The sequence below is a fragment of the Trachemys scripta genome, chromosome 15 (assembly GCF_013100865.1).
Source record: "Trachemys scripta elegans isolate TJP31775 chromosome 15, CAS_Tse_1.0, whole genome shotgun sequence".
Taxonomy (NCBI): domain Eukaryota; kingdom Metazoa; phylum Chordata; order Testudines; family Emydidae; genus Trachemys; species Trachemys scripta.
In genome coordinates, this window is record NC_048312.1 from 6,918,625 (window position 1) to 6,939,226 (window position 20,602).

The 20,602-nt window shown below is 45.6% G+C and overlaps 1 protein-coding gene across 1 annotated transcript in view; it reads left to right on the forward strand.

Moving 5' to 3' along the window:
* MORN3 (MORN repeat containing 3) overlaps nt 1-20,602 on the forward strand; it is a 33,465-nt gene that overhangs the window by 5,328 nt on the left and 7,535 nt on the right. The window contains exons 2-4 of the mRNA XM_034791609.1: nt 5,529-5,684; nt 8,356-8,513; nt 12,337-12,496. Coding sequence (XP_034647500.1) covers nt 5,540-5,684; nt 8,356-8,513; nt 12,337-12,496 — 463 coding nt within the window. The 5' untranslated portion in view covers nt 5,529-5,539. The remainder of the gene's footprint in view (nt 1-5,528; nt 5,685-8,355; nt 8,514-12,336; nt 12,497-20,602) is intronic.

Below are 20,602 nucleotides of genomic sequence, written 5' to 3' on the forward strand. Positions count from 1 at the left end.
ACCCTGCCTAACCTGCCTGGTGATGCAATGCAGAGCTCAATTGTTTAGCTTTGCACAATAGTAAGACTTTGAATGGGACACCATCAGAGGCAATGGCAAACAATTGAAACGCCTTAAAGGTAAAAAATAAACATTACAAAGCGTTCTGACAGGCTGTTTATAATGCTAAGTTTACTAGTTTTTGGGCTGTTTATAATGCTAAGTTTACTAGTTTTCGGAGGTTGTGGGGGAGGAGAGGGGAGAGAAGCGGGGAAGGGGAGCGCAAGGTGGAAGTTTCACCTAGGGCTCAAAATATCCTTGCACGGGCCCTGAAAGTAGGGACAACAATACTTCCTTATCTCACAGGGGCATTGTGGGGATAAATTCTTTGGTGTTTGTGAGGTTCTTATAGATTCATAGATTCAAGGACTGGAAGGGACCTCAAGAGGTCATCGAGTCCAGTCCCCTGCCCTCATGGCAGGACCAAATACTGTCTAAACCATCCCTGATAGACATTTATCTAACCTACTCTTAAATATCTCCAGAGATGGAGATTCCACAACCTCCCTAGGCAGTTTATTCCAGTGTTTAACCACCCTGACAGTTAGGAACTTTTTCCTAATGTCCAACCTAAACCTCCCTTGCTGCAGGTTAAGCCCATTGCTTCTTGTTCTATCCTTAGAGGCTAAGGTGAACAAGTTTTCTCCCTCCTCCTTATGACACCCTTTTAGATATCTGAAAACTGATATCATGTCCCCTCTCAGACTTCTCCTTTCCAAACTAAACAAACCCAATTCTTTCAGCCTTCCTTCATAGGTCATATTCTCAAGACCTTTAATCATTCTTGTTGCTCTTCTCTGGACCCCCTCCAATAGACAGTGAGCAGTCAAATAGACATCTGTAATTTAACTTGCTGAACTGCTCTTTCAGTGAAGTGAGCCCAGACACAGGTAATACAGAAGGAGTCTGTGTTAGGGCTGGTCTACATTAAAAAGTTAGGTTGATCCAACTACATTGCTCATGGGTGGATTCCACTAACACCCCTGAGCAATGTCGGTAAGCTGACCTAACCCCCAGTGTAAACAATGCTAGGGCCGGAAGAATTCTTCCATTGACCTAGCTACTGCCTCTTGGGAAGGTGGATTATCTATACTGATGGGAGAATCCTTCCCATCGGCGTAGGGAGTGTCTACACTGAAGCACTGCAGGGGTGCCACTGTAGCATTTCAAGTCCCTACCTTAGGCACTTTTCCCCCTTTTTCTCCATATGCTTTGGCATGTAAATCAACAGACATTCTGCCAACCATTACCCCACCTTCTCCTCCCGTGCACTAAGCCTCAGCACAGCTCACAGGCAAAGGCTCCTTTGTATGCCTCACACAAATAGGGTCTGCTGCTGCACAGCACTGTTATGCTGGCTTCCACAGGTTTCTGTGCTGATGCCTTTGCAATTATTCCATTTAGCTCCTATATTCCATGCAGAAACAGGGGAACATTCTGGGCTAGAGTCATCTTGTGATAACTTTAAATATTCAGGTTTCAGAGTAGCAGCCGCGTTAGTCTGTATCTGCAAAAAGAACAGGAGTACTTGTGGCACCTTAGAGACTAAGGATGCATCCGAAGAAGTGGGCTGTAGCCCACGAAAGCTTATGCTCAAATAAATGTGTTAGTCTCTAAGGTGCCACAAGTACTCCTGTTCTTTTTAAATATTCACAATACAGTAAAGGAAAACTGAGTAAGCCTATAAACACACATCTCAGGGTTTTGATGAAATCACAACCCAATTTAGCTTCTTTTACATGGTTACCATGATGTCATCAGAACCTAATTATGTCTGTGCATAACAACATAGATCATAGTTACCTGTGTAGTAAGTGTGGTTAAAGAGACACTGTTAAGGCTGATTGTGGACTGGGTACTGAAATATACAGGAATCCTGCTCCCTGAAGTATCTAAGAAAGTGATATCTTTGTATATTTCACTACTCTGCCTATTCACACAGACAGAATAGAAGGGCTGAGGTAGGGATTTGTTATTATTATTTATTTGTATTATGGTAGCACCTAGAGACCTTGACCAGGTTGGGGCTCCATTGTGCTAGGCACTGTACAAATGCATAGTAAATGATAGTTACTGTCCCAAAGAGCCTACAGTTTGGAAACAAGATGTTAACAGGTGGGTGGGACAAGCAAGCAGGATGGAGGAAGACAAGGCAACAATAATACCATGTATGAGGATAGACTTGGGTGTACAATTCACAGAGGTATTAAGCCAACACCAGCAGCATCAATCACAGTAATCACAATTTTCCCACTTGCTTAGTCACTGTCAAATAGCAGGTTTTGTGCAGGCTTCACAGAAGTGGTGGCTTTTAAGTAGGGATTTGAAGGATGATAATGTAATAAGTGAACATTTTAATAAGGAGATTTTCTCAATATGTAAGAGGCAGCATGGGAGGAAATACATAGATACTGGTTTGTGAAGTGAACAAATGGGCATTTGAGACTGGCTTTATTGGAGCGAAGGTGTGGTCAACGTCATGTTAAGATAATATGATGGATCACAAAGGAGCAGCTAAATTGTGAAGGGTTTTGGCAGTTAAGACAAGAAGATTGTTCTTGATGAGGTGGAGTGGGGGGACTTACATTATGAACTGTATATATAATAAATATTATTATGCAATGTAGAAAATCTGCTTTTATCCTTCTATTTCCTTGCTCCAAAGTGTTTGTGTTTAGTCCAATCCAGCATCTCTGTCTCCTTTTCATAAACTTTCTATCAACATTCATTGTTATTGGTTATTGTAACATTTTATGAACTTTCACCTACTTTCCAACAATGGCGCTCATAATCAGGGTAGGCTTGCTAGACTCCAATTATTACAACACTGGCAACAGAAGCATTTGTTTTACCTTAAAATAAATCCAACTGCTCAGAGACCTCCAAAGGCAAGGAAAAACAATGAAATACATCACCACAAATAGCATAGTCTGCTGTCTTCTTGTGAGGAACAATCAACATCAAACACAAAGGTGCTTTTAAAAATTAAATCCCCCAAAATGGCTTTTGAATCAGCCAAGTCCACTGTTTTTTCTTAGCCCATTAGTGAAAGAGAAATATAAACAGCTAACTCAACTTTACTTTTTAAAAGGTATAACTTCTAGCTTTCCCCTCTTCACTCAGAAATAGCCTAAACACCTCTCTCTTTCCTTCCACTTTGGGATCCTCACTTTTACTCTCACAATTGGCTATCTTTGGCAGTAGTGCTGGAACTAGGGGTACTGCTGCACCCCCTGTCTTGAAGTAGTAAAAACAAACACCAAATGCATGGTTTCCAATATCAGCACCCCCACTATAAAAATTGTTCCCGCAGTCTTGATCTTTGGTATCTTCCACTGTCAGACCTCTATCTCTTCCTTCACCTGTTGCCTCATGGCTTATGGATGTCTGCAGCGGCAGATGGCCAGACCTCCTTCTTTACTGAGAGCAGTGATTGGAAAGTGCCAGAGGGGAGAACTTAAAAAAAAACCCCACCCAAACTATTATTTAATCCAAACTGATTGGGGCAGAAGAGGGAACTCAGCGGGCAAAAACCATGAACATTTCGTCCAAAACAAGATTGTCTTTTCGTTTTGCAGCCTCTCATGTTATATACTTTTATTGGTTATCATCTTTAGGTATTTCTCAGCATTTCTGGTTTTGAATAAGCAGGACTGTATTAAACAATGAACAGTGGGGCAGGATAGCAGTCGGCTGAGCTGGGGCTCAAACTGGCTGACTGGTTGACCTGTCCATCATTCCATACTGATGATTTGTGAACGGACTGTCTATGAATCAATGCAGTATCCCCTTTTCCAGTCTGATTCTTTAATTCTAAGAATCATCTAAACAAACAGTTTCTGTCCAGCTTTCCTGTTCATCAAACTGAACCGTTTATAGCTCATCAGAGTTATTGTTTTCCAAATAAACTGGTGTCCACTTTCACGTTTGGGTAAATCTCCTTAACTTACTCTTAATACAAGCTGAGAGTCTCACATAGTCATCTGATTCTAGCAGGTGTGGCTTGAAAAAAAAGATATTGAGAAGCTCATGATATACTCATGACAGCTGGCAAAACTGCCTTTGAGTCCTATAACAAATGTCTTCTCACTTATTTTTGTCTTTTAGATTATTGAAAATTATTGACTTGTTTTCTATATCCCAAAGTAGGACTTTTTCTATATCTTCTGTATTTATAAATAAAGAATAATTACACCAGCTATTAACTTATTACATATTTTGATTTATAAGTATCTATCTCAGTGCCATCCACCCTTCTCAGCATGCAGCACAAACAATTTTTTAAAAGGTCAAGGGACCACAATCAATACTCTACTCAGCTCAGGCAAAGGGAATGGAAACCACCTGCAAATACCCTGCTGGATTGATGGCGGCTTCTCAGAGCATTCCACACTCATTAGAACTTTTGTTGGGGCTGCAGGGGAGGAGATGGAGGCAATTGGGGAGGGAGTGTGTGGGGCTGATTCAACACTTCAGATGAATAATCACAGATTTCTGTGTGATTATTCAGTGAATTTCTGTGTCCTGCACAAGAAGCAAATCATAGAAGAAGACCTCCTTTGTGCCCTCTTACCCCAATTCTGGGTTGCTGGGATCAGGGGACAGTATGGCCCTTGTGTAAGTAAGAACAGTCTTAGGGGTTGCTCTAATTTATGTCAACCCTGCTTTCATAGTGCTAAGTGTTGCATCATTCCCCCTTGCATCCCTACACTCTGAGCTGCAAGAGAGCTGTGCAGGGACAAAAGAACTCTCACCAAGGCTGCTGTAGCTCATTTCTGTCTCTTGCATGCTATTAGAGCATCTTAAAGGGACTGGAATGGGAGCCAGGACTTGTCCCACAAACTTCTAGCAAAAAATTTTACTTGAGTTTCTATCACTTTCAACCTGTAATGTTCCTATGCCATTATATTCATTTTTAACAGCACAGACACAGTAAATTAGTTGTATCAGATCCTCAGGTAGAGTAAAATGTCACAGCTCCCTTGACTTCAACTGAGCTATGATGGTTTACATAATTTGAGGATCTAGACCATTGTCTGTTCAGATATCTTTTAGTATTTTACATGCTGTATTTAAATAATTGCCCCCTCTATAAATCCCCCCAATAAAGCAACGATTGCAGTGGTTCCTTAGAAAATTTGGTTGACATTTGCAATACTTGCTGAAGACTTCCTGCATGCAGAAAGAGAATATTGCACATTGAAAATGTGTTCTATTTCAACCTATATTATTAATGGTCCCTAATACTTTACACTATAATCCTTTATTTTCAGTTGCTACTATTTTATGCTTAGGTATTTTTTAAGTTTCTTATTTCTGTTTGTTTTGATTTTAGTTTAGTTTACCTTTTTAAAAGTCAGATGTTAAAGTCATGCTACTGAAATATTTGTATGATAAAATGCAGCTTATAGATGGAATGTTCTTCCTGTACCCACCTTGGTAATGTCTCTCTAGTTGCATTTCTGACAACTTTGTGTTTTCATTTCCAGCTAAGAACAATATGCCCATTGTAAAATATCCTAGGATCGTAGAGCCTCTCTGGACTGAATGGGACAGGAAAGCACAGAAATGTGGATTAAGACATACAATTTATGCTGTCAATAGGGATCACTATACTGGAGAATGGTTGGACAATTTGAAGCATGGTAAGAATATTGCTTACTAGAAGGTGCATTATATATTTATATGTTCTTTATATATTCTAAGGGGCAGAGACTTTTGACTAATTTTAATCTGTTTCTAAAGCACAATCTCTGTATATATGGTGCTATATATATATATAATAAACTTAATGCAGATTTCTAAAATTTTGCTCAAGCACATTTTCATGTTAAATAAAAATATGCATGTTCTGGTTTGAATAATAACTGCAAGTCAAACAAATGTTGCTGTGCACATTCATAGCAAAACATTACTTTGAAAATACAGACTATTGCTTTAGTCAGTTATATGCACCTGAAAGCCGCGGGACCAGGACCTCCCGCAGGCATGCCGAAGGCTGCCTGCCTGCCGTGCTTGGGGCAGCAAAAAAGCTAGAGTCATCCCTGCCCTTACTTACCAATGGATTTTGAGGCCAATGTTACTTTGTTTGGTGATTTTGGTGGTGCAGTGGCAAAATAGAGTTATAATGAAAGCTCATGTGCAGTCTTAAATATACAGTGACCCTTTGCTCAAAAAATACAAAACAATCCAGAGATTTTGGACATAGGAAGAATTGTTCAATAGTCACAAGTTCATCCTCAGCATTCTCACCCCTGCCAGACTGCAGTGCTCAGGACCTGAACTTGTATCCCTTAAGGCATGTGATACTTCCATACCTGTGCACTGGCCAGGGCTGGGGTTTGAGGCTTATGCAGATAGAGGAATAAATTATAAATGTGTATTAGCAGGGCCGACGAGTAGGGGGAAGCCGGTACAGATTACTGGAGTCCGCAAGGGGGCCCGGTGCCTGGCTTCCCCCCACTCTTGTCAGCCCTGTTTAGCCAGTCCGCCCTTGCTGGGGGGCCCGAAAAATCTTTTTTTCACCGGGGCCCGAACCCACTCTCGGCAGCCCTGTGTATTAGCAGCAGGTCGTACGCTTCATAGCTTGTGTATGGCAAGTCCATAGCACACACCAGAGGCTCTTTGCATTCCTCCATTCCCTCTACAAGCTCACTGTGTGTCACCCTCCCATTCCCCTCATTGTCAAGGGACTCCCTGCAACTCCCTTCAGTCCCCCTTCTGCAAGGAGTTCTGTGTGCCTCATCCACCACACATCCCATGCCAAAGTTTCCCATTCTCCACCCCCATGCCAGCAGTTCTGTGTGCATGCCCATTCCTACTTCCCCTTAAGTCCTCCATGGCTCTGCATGCCCCCCATTATTTCCTCCTTTGAGGGTGTCCTACATTCTCCTCTCTTTGGCAGGGGCTCTGTGAGCACCCCTGATTGTTATTCACCTATTTAAAATGTCTCAGTCATGCAGAAACAACAACATGTAATTTAGAGAAACAATCACACTCAAAGCAAATCTTTGGGAAGAAAAGATGGATTGAAAAGTGTGCATCCAAACTATTGGGTGACTGGTTAAGGGTAGAGTTGCAGAAATCAGGGTTAGTTTGTGAACAGTTTGCAAATAGAAAACAATGGTTAAATGCCTCCTATAATTTATATTCACCCAGCTCTCCTGTTCTCCCATGCTTCTTATGGAGGCAGCACCTTAATGGGGCAGGTTTTATATTTTGCAGTGATGGGACTAGGAAAGTTTTTAATTTTTACTGATGTTGCTTGTACATCACAGCAAACCAAGTCAGTATAAATATACAAGATAAACCCAAGGGTGGGAAGAACCCCAAAGTATCAGAGCATAGAGGAACATGGAGGCACTTATCCAAACCTATGGAGACTCCCACCAGGCCCCACAACCCTCCCACTCCCCTGCCCTAAGCAGGCCTTTACCTCTCACCATCTACTTGGGCAAGCCTAGAGTGCTGCAAATCCTCTCTGGTGTTATTGACATTTGGACTCTATGGGGCATGTCCCCTTTCTGTCTTCTTTCTGAGGCCCTCTTTTCCAGGCACTCCCTGTCTCTTCTCTCCCAGTGTGGCATCGCCACACTCTTAATTGACCAGTCTTTGGTTTCTTCCATGGTTCCCCATCACCTGTTCTCTCCCATGCTGCTAGCTGCTTCCTGGCTTATTAATTCCAGCAGGGAGAGCAGTGAAGAATAAAACAAGAAGAGAAGAGCAGACCTGGCCTTCCAACCTCACTGTAATGGCCAGAGTGAGAACTACAGCAAAATTAAAAATTATTGTTCAGTCTGAGTTACTTTGGGAAAAGATGGAGCAAAATCTGGGAGTATTGCCCCAAAACAGGACTGTTGGCAAGTATGAAAATGTAGATGTTATTGACATACAAAGGATCGGAGCAAAGAAGTAGTATTATTCATAGTTTACAGATAGTGAACTGAGACACAGGGAGATTAAGTGACTCACCCAAAGTCGCCTAGGAAGTCTCTGATAGAGATCAATAGTGCATCTGACTGTCTGAAGCACAAGCATGAATCTAGCCTCATTTAGAAAGAGCTGCAAGCACATATATTTACCTGTGCCTTCTCATATTCTAGATTGATCAAACTATAAAATCTTTTGTTCCTGATTGACCACTTAAATTAAAAGCTGTGCGCAGAGAGAAACATGGTATTCTGTCTTTCCTGTTACATAGTTAATGACTCCTATTTAGCCTTGTAAAGGTGCCCAGATACTTTATAAATGCTTATAATAACAACAACCATATACTATTTTATGTCTTACTGTAGCCCCTGTACTTTGTTACAACAGGTAAAGGTACACAGACCTGGAAAAGTACAGGCGCAATATATAATGGTGACTGGAAGTTTGGAAAACGGGATGGATATGGAACATACAGCATTCCTGACCCTGTAACTAAAGAATACAAGAAAGTGTATTCAGGCTGGTGGAAAAATGACAAAAAATGTGTAAGCGATCTTTGTTTCAAGTCTTTTACTTGAAATTACCTCTCAAGATTTAAGCAAGTGGCAGGAGATGATCTCATGTTTTGAAATTAGTCCAAAATCATGGGGGAGATTTGGAAACAAAATAAAACAAACAACAAAGCTTAAAATGTTGATTTTAAAATTACATCTGTAATGTGAGGCTAAACTGAAGGTATGAAGAGACTTTCAGGAAAGAATGCATGTGAGACCTATGAAAGCATAGTGAGGCTGTTATTATTTAGAGCTTTCTTGGCCTGCCAAGGTGGATGGCTGAAAGTATGACCTTCCCTCTCCCCTTAGCTCCCAATGTTCTTGCAATTCTGTGTATGCTTTTGGTTTCCAAAACAAAATGCTTCAGTGCTTTGTTTATTTTTTCTATTAGATACCACAGAAGATTTAATCTCAAAGCTTGCAGTGGACATATAATATTCTGTGATTGCTGGGAGAAGGAACAAGATTAAGCTCTCCTCTGGGTTTGAATTTTGTTTACATTTTAAATTTAATTTTGTTCTGTTGAAAAATTGACAGCCCTGGAGACTAAAATCCTTTCTCCATAGAAAAGGCTCACCGGGGCAATAGCAGTTACCTGATTGCCTACAGTGGCCTTTCAATACGTCTCTGCCCTATAGACAATTCAGTTTTCAAGGTCATTGGATCCTTGGTCTCTATTGAAATTCCCAGCAAAGAGGAGTAGTTGTAGTGGTCATCTTTTAAATGTGGGCACCTGTCCATTGACAGCTGGAGTGAAATAATATATAACCAAATAGCTGTCATATCATGACTACAAACCTGGGTCACATTCAAAACTAGAAGCAGAGAGACAAAAAGGTCTGTATCCCTCAACACGTCCATCTAGTTTCTACTATATTTGAATTGGTCAGAGGAAACTTGTTAAAAAAACATGTATTGAAAGTGTTGCAAGAAGGCGCAGCTTCTTAAAATAGCTTCTTTAAGGGTCGATAGAGTATATTAGAACTATAACACGGGTCCTTTTGGAAACCAAGAGACTACCCAAAAAGGTCAGTGTTTCAAAGAGGGTCACTCTTCATAACAGGAAAACCACCTTTGTAATAATAATTGCAACCTTCTTATATGCAGAATCTTTTTGAGAAATATTTCCTGGTCTGCTAGTGAAAACTTCCTGTTATTCTTTGTATATGATCTTAAAATAAATTAACTGTCTTATATATCTAAATGGCAGGCACTTCCATGGCTCTAGACTCTTGAGGGAGGCCTCATTTCTCATTCTTTGAAAATATATTTTGAGTGGTTGACCTTCAGTGAGTGATTTGTAATGACATCCTGATGCTGCTATTCCTTTACTTATATAAAAGCTTCCCATTTGCATTCTTGAAGCTCAATAAAATTAATATTCAGAAAAAAAAATTCTTTCAAGAACTGATTTTATTTTTCTACTGAGATAAGATACTTTATTCCTCTGGGGAAACTCATCAATATCATGTAAATGTTTCTGACTGATAGTAATCCCCAAAGTAGGGCATGCCTCTTGAGACTGCTTTTTGGCTTTTCATAACAGGTGAACACATTGTTTCCTGTGTAAAATAAAATTTGTGATCTTAATCAAGGAGTCCATTAACCACAACCCACCACTGGCACCAATTGATTGTCAACTTCAGAAGCAACACTAAGGACTGAACAGGTTATCGAGACTGCATCACCGCAAAAAGTAGACCCTTCATGACAAGATTGAAACACATGGCAGGGGGCAGCATGGATGAAGCTTGGATTGATGTACCTGTTGTATGGATAAACAGAATACTTCCCTCTCCATGGCTATCAATACAACAACTTTTGACAGTGCCAAATTCATTATTAAATCTTTAAAAAATAAAAGAAGGAAGCACAAAAGCTTTTGAGGAGAATTTCATGTTTTTATGATTTTTTAGGATGGGTAAAAAATCAGGGAACAGTGCAGATTCTCTGCTCTGAGCTAAAGTGGAACTGAGTTTTCTGTTTCTGTGCTGCAGTCTTTGTTAGGTTGTTTTCTCCTCAAACTGTTGTGTAGTAGTTACTGTAGGTGTTTTCTGAGGTGGCAGCTTACAAGATAATGTGTTATTAATTGGGAGGGCTAGAATGGAACAGTCAAATTCTGGTTCTCCAAGATTTTCTAGTTTTCTCCAATTAATGGTCTCCTTTCTGAAGAGTGGAAATGCTTCTGCTTTTGTTGTTGTTTTATCCTTTTTATTTTTGGATTTTATGTAGTATTAATAAAACACAAAGGAAAGAAAGGCAGTTGGACTGCAGGAGAGGAGGAACTTACTGTTCCATTTCTCCCATTCATGATGCCAAGTGGAGGATCCCACACCACCTCAAAATTGAAGGCTTGACTACATAGGGACAGTCAAGATAACTTCACACCAGTAGTTAATTTAAGACACTTGTGGGCGTTCCTCAATCAGATGTAAAGTGGAGTTAGTTTGCTTTATTTTAGGGGATTAAGATGAAGTGAACTAAAGCTACTTCACTCCTGAATGAGCGCATCCGCAGAGGGGTTTAATGCATGTTAATATCACATCATTAGTTAATTAGTCTTAACTTCCCTGAGTTTCCCTATATAGATAAGCCCTGAGAGAAGATCCAGGAAAACGAGTGTTTGCTCTTGGCCCTGCTAATATCTCATTGGCTTTATCCTGTTATGTATAGCAGTGCAGGAGAGGCACAGGAATCTCACTGAAGCTTATACACAGGATAGCTCAGTGGTTTGAGCATTGGCCTCCTAAACCTAGGGTTGTAAGTTCAAGCCTTGAGGGGGCCACTTGGGGAACGGGGGCAAAATAAGTACTTGGTCCTGCAAATGAAGGCAGGGGGCTGGACTCGATGACCTTTCAAGGTCCCTTCCAGTTCTAGGAGATGGGATATCTCCATTAATTATTATTATTATTACCCCATCCCCGTGGGACCACAGAACAAAGAAGGTGGCAGGAGACAAATTGGTGGGCAGAGAAGCTCAGGAGCAAAAGAAGGAACCATTTTGTGGATTTATGTGGCTATTTGACAAAAAGATTAGTTATGGAACCATATGTGTATCTGCAAATTGGCATATACATAGGATAATGGGCTCTGCAGAGACTCCTAAGGCTATTGGAGTATGGAGAGAGGACATAAAACTGAAAAAAGGAATGAAATGGTAAAAGTCCTGACAGTGAGACTTTTCCCTGGATCTTTAGTATCTAGTAGAGATCCAAGAGCCAGTGGTCCATTGCTTGGGACTAGGAAAGGTACAAGAGGTCTTGAGGGGCCATAGAATCCCCATTTTAAAGGACATCCCTTATTTGGTGCCCAAGTCTGTATACCAGTAAGACCCAATTTGATCATACACTATGATATACATTTATGATTTTGTCCTGTGTAAGATTTTGTAACAGGAATTGTCAGGTGGAGTCCCTTAAAAATCCTTTGTCCCTGACAGTTGTCCTTTATTTCCTTGAAACACAGGTTATAGGGATTGATCCTGCATTGTTCAAAGGCCCTCGCAGTCAGGACTAGGTTATTTCCTGCGCTGATTTCTGCATTTCGAAAATGACAATGCATTAGACTTGGCCAAACCTGCATTTGTTTTGGAGACTCTCCTTCCATACATGGGTTTGTGCTTTTACTCTTTTCTTATAAAAATATAACATATTTACACTGTTTTGAATAGCTTCTGAGTCTGGATGCCATTAGTAATGTATACAAATAATAATGAGCAAGTTAGTGGCAGACCAGAGAAAAGAACCCAGGAGTCCAGACACTTGTTTTTAATGCAGAGACTGTTAAACTGAGAACTGTAACCTTTTAATTTTAGGGCTATGGAATTAAGTTTTACTCGGACATGGAATATTATGAAGGGGAATGGAGTGGCGGGAAAAGAAGCGGCTGGGGCAGAATGTACTACAAGGATGGATCCATTTATGAAGGACAATGGTTGGAAGACCAACACAGTGGCCAAGGAATGCTTCGCTTAAGTAGGTTCCAACAGCTTCTACTCTTGAGACATTTGCTGGAACTTTGTCTTGACCTCCAGCGCCCCATTTTGTCTTGATATCTAGGTAATACCTCCACCATCCCTAAGTATGACCTATTAGGGGTGGGATTCCTCCCCAAACCTTTTCCCCCCAGTTTTGGTCTTGGATTCCAGAGGGGGGGAAGCATCTGCTGGATGGCATTGTTTTAGTTCTTTGCTCCATGAAGATGGTGAGCTAATGCTACCCCTATACAGCTCTGAGTATCTCAAGCCAACACACATGAAACTTATGCTTAGTAAATTGCCAGAATGGGCAGAGAGGCAAGTTAGAGGATGTACTACTTGTATGAGTAAAGAACAAATGTCTCTGTGATCAAACCAAATGCTTTGCCAAACACACTTTCTAACTGGTGCATCTGACAAGAAGTTTGGTTTCTCCAGTATTTTTTCCCCCACTTTGTGTTTATTTTGCTTTTCTTTAAAAGGATACAACTTTTTTTGTTTGTTTGTTTGTTGTTGATTGTTAATCAATGGTTTTAAACATCGTCCCTCTCCAAAGCCCTGTGCTCATTGGGATGAGTTCCCAACAAACACAGGGGATCTTCAGGGCTCAACACTGACCCAGAAATAACACAATATGTATGAATTTAAAATTTCAGGGAGAGTCGCATCATAAAAGTAGAATTTTGGATTTTTGGTTTGGTTGGAGTTTGATCAAATGTAATCTAAAGATAAGAATCCCAATCTTTCTCAAATAGATTTTGTGTTTCAGGAAGATTTTAGAAGGAAATATTATCTCCATTGTTATGTGGGTCTTCATCTAATTGTTTCCCCAAGTGAATGTCATACTAGTAAACTGATAAATAAAGCAAAGCAGCTAGTCAGTGTAAGCAATACCTTTAATATGCATTGCATACACACCAGAGCTATCACCTTTGCTATACATGTAAATTCACATTAGACCAATGGTTCATCTTTGTTAAATCAACACCAACAACCAACTTTCCATATATAAGTCACACAGCTCACCTGCTTCACTCCTCCTCGAGTATATAAATTAAATGCCTCAGTTACTAGTCAGTACCCTTCGTCTCCCATTGAAGCCTAAAAATGATCAAGACCAAAGTAAAAACAAGGATTCTTCTTCGAGTGCTTGCTCATATCCATTCCATTAGGTGTGCGCGCGCCGCGTGCACGATCGTCGGAAGATTTTTACCCTAGCAACACCGGCGGGTCGGCTGTGGAGCCCCCTAGAGTGGCGCCTTCATGGCGCTGAATATATACCCCAGCCGACCCGGCGCCCCCTCAGTTCCTTCTTACCGCCCCTGACGGTCGTTGGAACTGTGGAGCGCGGCATAGCTGTCCTCCACTCTCCCTAGCTTACTTAGTCATTCGAAGTTATAGTTATAGTTGTAGTTCTAGTGTTTATAGTTAAAAAGTTGTTATAGTTGTTATTGTAGTTCAGGGGGTTAAGGGGGTCGTCTCCCCCTTTCTCCCCCGGCCGCGGGCCCGGGCTCATGCCCAACGCTCCCGGCTTCAAGCAGTGCGCCTCCTGCGCTAAGCCTATGCCCACGAGCGACCCGCACGACTCCTGTTTGAAGTGCCTGGGAGAGTCCCACCAAACAGATAAATGCAAGATCTGTAAGGCCTTCAAACCAAGAACCAAGAAGGAGCGGGACTTTCGGCTCAGGCAACTCCTAATGGAGGCGGCACTCAGCCCGGACACTCCTTCTACGGGCCAGACTCCGGCACCTAGCACCTCGGTGCGCAGTGCCCCGGCGGCACCGGCTATGATGACCACGCGAGTGGCGTCAGACAAGCCTCCCCGGCACCGGACCTCGTCGGCACCGCAAGCGCAGCAAGTGCCTCGGCGCCGGTCATTATCCCCAGGGCATAAAAAAGCCCATAAGACGGGGACATCCGTGCCGAAGACGCCGGCTCCCCCAGTGCCGGGGGTAGAGCCGCGTCCGCCGGTGGAGCAACGGAAGCAAGCGCCTCCAGCACCGTCGACTCCGGCGCCGAGGCCGTCGAGTCCGGTGCAAATAGCGTCTCCACCGAGGCCGGCGGTGATACAGTGTCTCCCGTCGACTCCAGAGACCTTCGCGGCGGCGAGAGACTTAATAGCTCTCACGGAGCCCGCACCGCCTCAACCACCGGCACCGACTGCACCGTTGACTCGCCCGGTACAGTCAAGAGGGAAACCTGCCTTGATGCACCCTCCATCACAAGGGCTGGAACCTCGGCGCCGATCCAGGTCCCGAAGCAGGTCCCCACGCCGCTCGCAGTCCCGGCACCGAATATCGTCTCGGCACCGGTCGTACTCGCGGCCAAGATCTTCTTCGCGGCACCGCTCTACGTCTCGGCACCGATATGATCGTCGGCACCGGTCAACGTCGAGACGTAGTTCTCGGCACCGCTACGGTCGACGCTCGACGTCGAGGGGCCGCTCCCGGCACCGAGCATACTCTAGGTCCTCGTCGAGGTCCAGATCTGACTCCCGGCACCGACGAGGTCATCGGCACCGGTCGCGGTCCCGGCACCGATCGCCGGCACCGCACAGAGATAGATCATCTCCGGACCGGCACCGTGCGGCACCGCAGACCACGGGGATCGTTTCATCTTTCGCGGCACCGCCATGGCCGTCAAGATCGGTGTCTCGCTCCTCGGAGGACCTGTCGAGATCGGCATACCCCCCTCAGGGGCAGGCCGAGGAACGAGACTTGGGCCATTGGCAGGAGAGGGCAGAGGACCACTCTCATGGACCATCTCACTGGTCGTTTTGGACCCCGTGGGCGTACCACCAGGAGCAAGGGGCTTCATTACCATCGACCTCTCGCTCGGGTCACTCGGTCAGAAGGGCCCCAGAATCCACCATCTCTCGGCCTCCGCCTGGAGGCGTGGAGGCTTCTGTGTCTACACCACCCGACACCATGGACCCAAGTGCAGGTGACGCTCCGACCCAAGAGCAGGGGGACCGGGACCCCCCCTTGGATCCAGTACCACCGGAGGCATCCTCCTCCTCCTCTCCGGACGAGGCAGTGGCAGGCACTTCATGCACGGGTCCCCCTCCGATAGATCTTCGGGCTCACCAGGATCTTCTGCGTAGGATGGCCCGTAATATGGACCTGCAGGCGGAGGAGATAGTGGAGGTGCACGACCCGATCGTGAATATCCTTGGATCGGATGCCCCATCGAGGGTGGCGTTACCCTTGATCCGCACGATCCAAACGAATGCGGATACGATATGGCAAACTCCTGCCTCCATTCCACCCACAGCGAGAGGGGTGGAAAGGAAATACTTTGTCCCATCTAAGGACTATGGGTACTTGTACACCCACCCCCAACCGTGTTCACTGGTGGTGGAATCAGTGAATGCACGAGAGCGCCACGGCCAGCAGGCTGCAGCGCCAAAATCAAAAGAGGCTAAGCGGCTTGATCTGTTTGGCCGTAAGGTTTACTCAGCCGGAGGGCTACAACTTAGAGCGGCGAATCAACAGGCGCTACTGAGCCGCTACAATTTCAACTCCTGGAACTCTATGGGGAAGTTTAAGGAGTTGATTCCCCAAGAGTCCAGGGAAGAGTTTGGAGCCATGGTTGAGGAGGGTAAGAAGGTGGCTCGGACCTCCTTACAGGCCTCCCTGGACATAGCGGACTCGGCCGCAAGAACCCTGGCCGCAGGTATCGCTATGCGCAGGACCTCCTGGCTCCAAGTTTCGGGTTTGCCCCCTGAATTACAGCAGACCCTACAGGATTTGCCCTTTGAAGGACAGGGGTTGTTCTCGGAGAAGACGGACTCTCGATTGCAGAGCCTCAAAGACTCCAGGACAATCATGCGCTCCTTGGGGATGCATGTTGCGGGTCCCCAGCGCAGACCATTTAGGCCCCAGCCTCAACGTTTTTATCCCCCTCCACCTCGTCAGAGACAGGACCCTGCCAGAAGGCGAGGGCGAGGTGGTAGGAGAAGATGGGCTGGCCCTCAACCCGGTCAGAACCAAGGGCCACCAAGACCACCTTCAGGTCCTAGACAGAACTTTTGAAGGTGCGGTCGAGGACGGCGCCTCAGTCATCCCCCAGGATCCAGCTCCCTCCTTTCGGGATCGCCTCTCCCACTTCCACCGTGCTTGGTCCCTTATAACTTCGGACCGTTGGGTCCTCCGCACGGTGGAGAGGGGATACGCTATCCAGTTTTCTTCCATCCCCCCCTCCTCCCCCCCTTCCCCGTCCCTCTTCAGGGACCCTTCTCACGAGCAACTTCTTATACAGGAGGTTTCTACGCTCCTGGCCATGGGGGCCATAGAGGAGGTTCCGATAGAGTTAAAGGACAGGGGATTTTATTCCCGTTACTTCCTGATCCCCAAGTCCAAAGGAGGTCTGCGACCCATCTTGGACTTGCGCGGACTCAACAAATTCGTAATAAAGTTGAAGTTCCGCATGGTCTCTTTGGGGGCCATTATCCCTTCCCTCGATCCTGGAGACTGGTTCGCCGCCCTCGACATGAAAGACGCATACTTTCACATCTCAATTTACCCACCTCACAGACGCTTCCTGCGATTCGTGGTAAACACGGTGCACTACCAATTTACAGTCCTTCCCTTCGGCCTATCCTCGGCCCCAAGGGTGTTCACGAAAGGTATGGCTGTCGTGGCAGCGTACCTTCGTCGGCAAGGGATACAGGTGTTCCCGTACCTAGACGACTGGCTGGTGCGCGGTCGCACCAAGGAGCAAGTTCAAGCTCACGTCCACAGAATAGTGCACACATTCAACGAGTTGGGCATCCTACTCAACAAGGACAAATCCACTCTAGAACCTACCCAGAGAATAGAATTCATCGGCGCAGTTCTAGACTCCAGACGTGCACAAGCCATCCTGCCAGACAACCGCTTTGGCACCATCACAAACCTCATTCAAGGGCTCAAGGCCTTCCCAACTACCACGGTGAGGTCGTGCCTTACCCTGCTGGGTCACATGGCTTCCTGCACGTACGTAAACAGGCATGCCAGACTTCGACTTCGCCCGCTTCAAACCTGGGTGTCATCAATATACCGTCCACATCGGGACAGCCTGAACATGGTGGTCACGGTCCCGAACTTGGTCCTGGCCTCCCTCACCTGGTGGCTGGATCACAATGTGGTCTGCGAGGGGATGCCATTTCACGCCCCACAACCCTCTCTGCACCTGGTCACAGACGCGTCATCTCTGGGTTGGGGCGCCCATCTCAACGAACACCATACCCAGGGCCTGTGGACTGCATCCCAGTTAGCCCTACACATCAATGTTCGGGAACTGATGGCGGTACGCCTGGCGTGCCAGGCATTCCTCAATCTCCTACGTGGCCGCTGTGTGTTAGTTCTCATCGACAACACCACGGCCATGTTCTACATCAACAAGCAAGGAGGAGCACGTTCGTCAATTCTATGCCAAGAGGCCATTCGCCTGTGGGACTTCTGCATCGCCCACTCAATCCATCTCACGGCATCGTTCCTCCCTGGAGTCCAGAACACTCTAGCGGACCGACTCAGCAGGTCCTTCCAAACGCACGAGTGGTCTATCCGTCCGGACATTATACATTCCATCTTCCAGAGGTGGGGGTTTCCCCAGATAGACCTGTTTGCATCTCGAGACAACAGGAAGTGCCACGTGTTCTGCTCCCTACAAGGTCGAGCTCCGGGCTCCCTCTCGGATGCCTTTCTACTTCCCTGGAAAGACCACCTGTTTTATGCCTTCCCTCCGTTCCCTCTGGTCCACAAGGTACTGCTCAAACTGCGCAGAGACCAGGCACAGGTAATTCTGATCGCTCCTGCGTGGCCGAGACAACATTGGTACACCACACTGTTGGAGCTCTCGGTTCAGACACCGATCCCGCTTCCGTTGTGTCCGGATCTCATCTCTCAGGACCACGGCCGGTTGCGTCACCCCGACCTGCAATCACTCCACCTCACAGCGTGGCTGCTCCATGGTTCACCCAGGCAGAGCAGCAGTGCTCGCACTCTGTCCAACAGATTCTGCTGAGCAGTAGGAAGCCCTCAACACGGACCACGTACCTGGCCAAGTGGAAACGGTTCTCCTGTTGGTGCGAACAACGAGCCACATCCCCGTTGCAGGCACCCATTCCTCTCATTTTGGACTATCTCCTCTCCCTAAAACAACAGGGGTTGGCGATATCTTCAATTAGAGTTCACCTGGCCGCTATATCGGCCTTTCACCCAGGGGAACTCGCGTCCTCGGTATTCTCTAACCCGATGGTCGTTAGATTCCTCAAGGGCTTAGACCGGACGTACCCTCAACAACGTCAGCCAGTCCCGACGTGGGACCTCAACCTGGTTCTCTCCAAGCTCACAGGTCCTCCATTCGAGCCACTGGCCACCTGTTCACTTCTGTACCTATCCTGGAAGACAGCCTTCCTCGTAGCCATCACCTCAGCAAGGCGCGTTTCTGAACTCAGGGCGCTTACATCTGAGCCCCCTTACACAGTTTTTCATAAGGATAAAGTGCAGCTTCGTCCACATCCGGCCTTTCTCCCTAAGGTGGTTTCTCCTTTTCATATCAACCAGGACATATTTCTCCCGGTCTTTTATCCCAAACCACATGCCACTCGCCAGGATCAACGTTTGCATTCCCTGGACGTACGCAGGGCCCTGGCCTTCTATATTGACCGCACAAAGCACTTTAGAAAGACGACGCAACTCTTCGTTGCAGTGGCCGACCGAATGAAAGGCTCACCGGTCTCCTCACAACGCCTATCCTCCTGGATTACGTCTTGCATCCGGACTTGCTATGACCTGGCAGGTGTCTCAGCACCGCACCTCACCGCTCACTCCACGAGGGCCCAAGCTTCCTCGACTGCTTTCCTGGCGCAAGTTCCGATCCAGGACATTTGTAGAGCGGCGGTTTGGTCATCAGTCCACACGTTTACAGCTCACTATGCACTAGTGCAGCAGTCCAGGGACGATGCTGCATTCGGATCAGCGGTTTTGCACACAGCAATGTCTCACTCCGACCCCACCACCTAAGTTGGGCTTGGGAGTCACCTAATGGAATGGATATGAGCAAGCACTCGAAGAAGAAAAGACGGTTACTCACCGTTGTAACTGTTGTTCTTCGAGATGTGTTGCTCATATCCATTCCAAACCCGCCCCCCGTCCCCACTGTCGGAGTAGCCGGCAAGAAGGAACTGAGGGGGCGCCGGGTCGGCTGGGGTATATATTCAGCGCCATGAAGGCGCCACTCTAGGGGGCTCCACAGCCGACCCGCCGGTGTTGCTAGGGTAAAAATCTTCCGACGATCGTGCACGCGGCGCGCGCACACCTAATGGAATGGATATGAGCAACACATCTCGAAGAACAACAGTTACAACGGTGAGTAACCGTCTTTTTTGTAATAAATTACTTTGGGGTTGTAATCATGTTATATAAGGTGTATTATGTAACTATATACATACCATTTACAGATGGATTCCAGTAATTTCTAGCTGGATGCTGACATCTTAAACAATGTCTCATTACAACTCTTTTAGCATAATAAACAAAGATGATAATTAACACCACTGACCCACTTCTTTTTGCTGATGATGGGAACTCGCCTTAAAGCACTCCTTCCACTTGTAGTAATCTACAGCATTCAAAAATTTAACCAGGCATCATGTTCTGAGCATTAATTGATAACACAGCACTGTCAGTTGAGGGCCACAATTTTTTAACTATGTGAAGGCTTCAGGTTTGACATACCTATAGATGTTATAGTTTAAAAAGTTGATTTTTAAACATTTTCTCTAATATTCATAGCTACATTATTATTCTCAGTTTGTCATGCTTGGTACCATTGCATTTATGGGAGAAAGGGCTTTAGAATTATACCCAGTTTGACCCATTTCGGACACAGGATTATCAAAATTTCCACCAACTGGAGGATATGGAGCTGGGAGCCAGGGAGCAGCATGTCCCCTTGTGACACTGCAGAGGGTAACACCATTGAAATTATGATTTTGTAGATTTTTGCGAATCAAATGACATCTCCCTTACCTTTATGTCATTAACGTGCCCACACAATTACATGTGCTCCCAGCCTATCAAGGCTGAGTCATTGGCTGCTGTCTTCTCTCTGTTTCAAA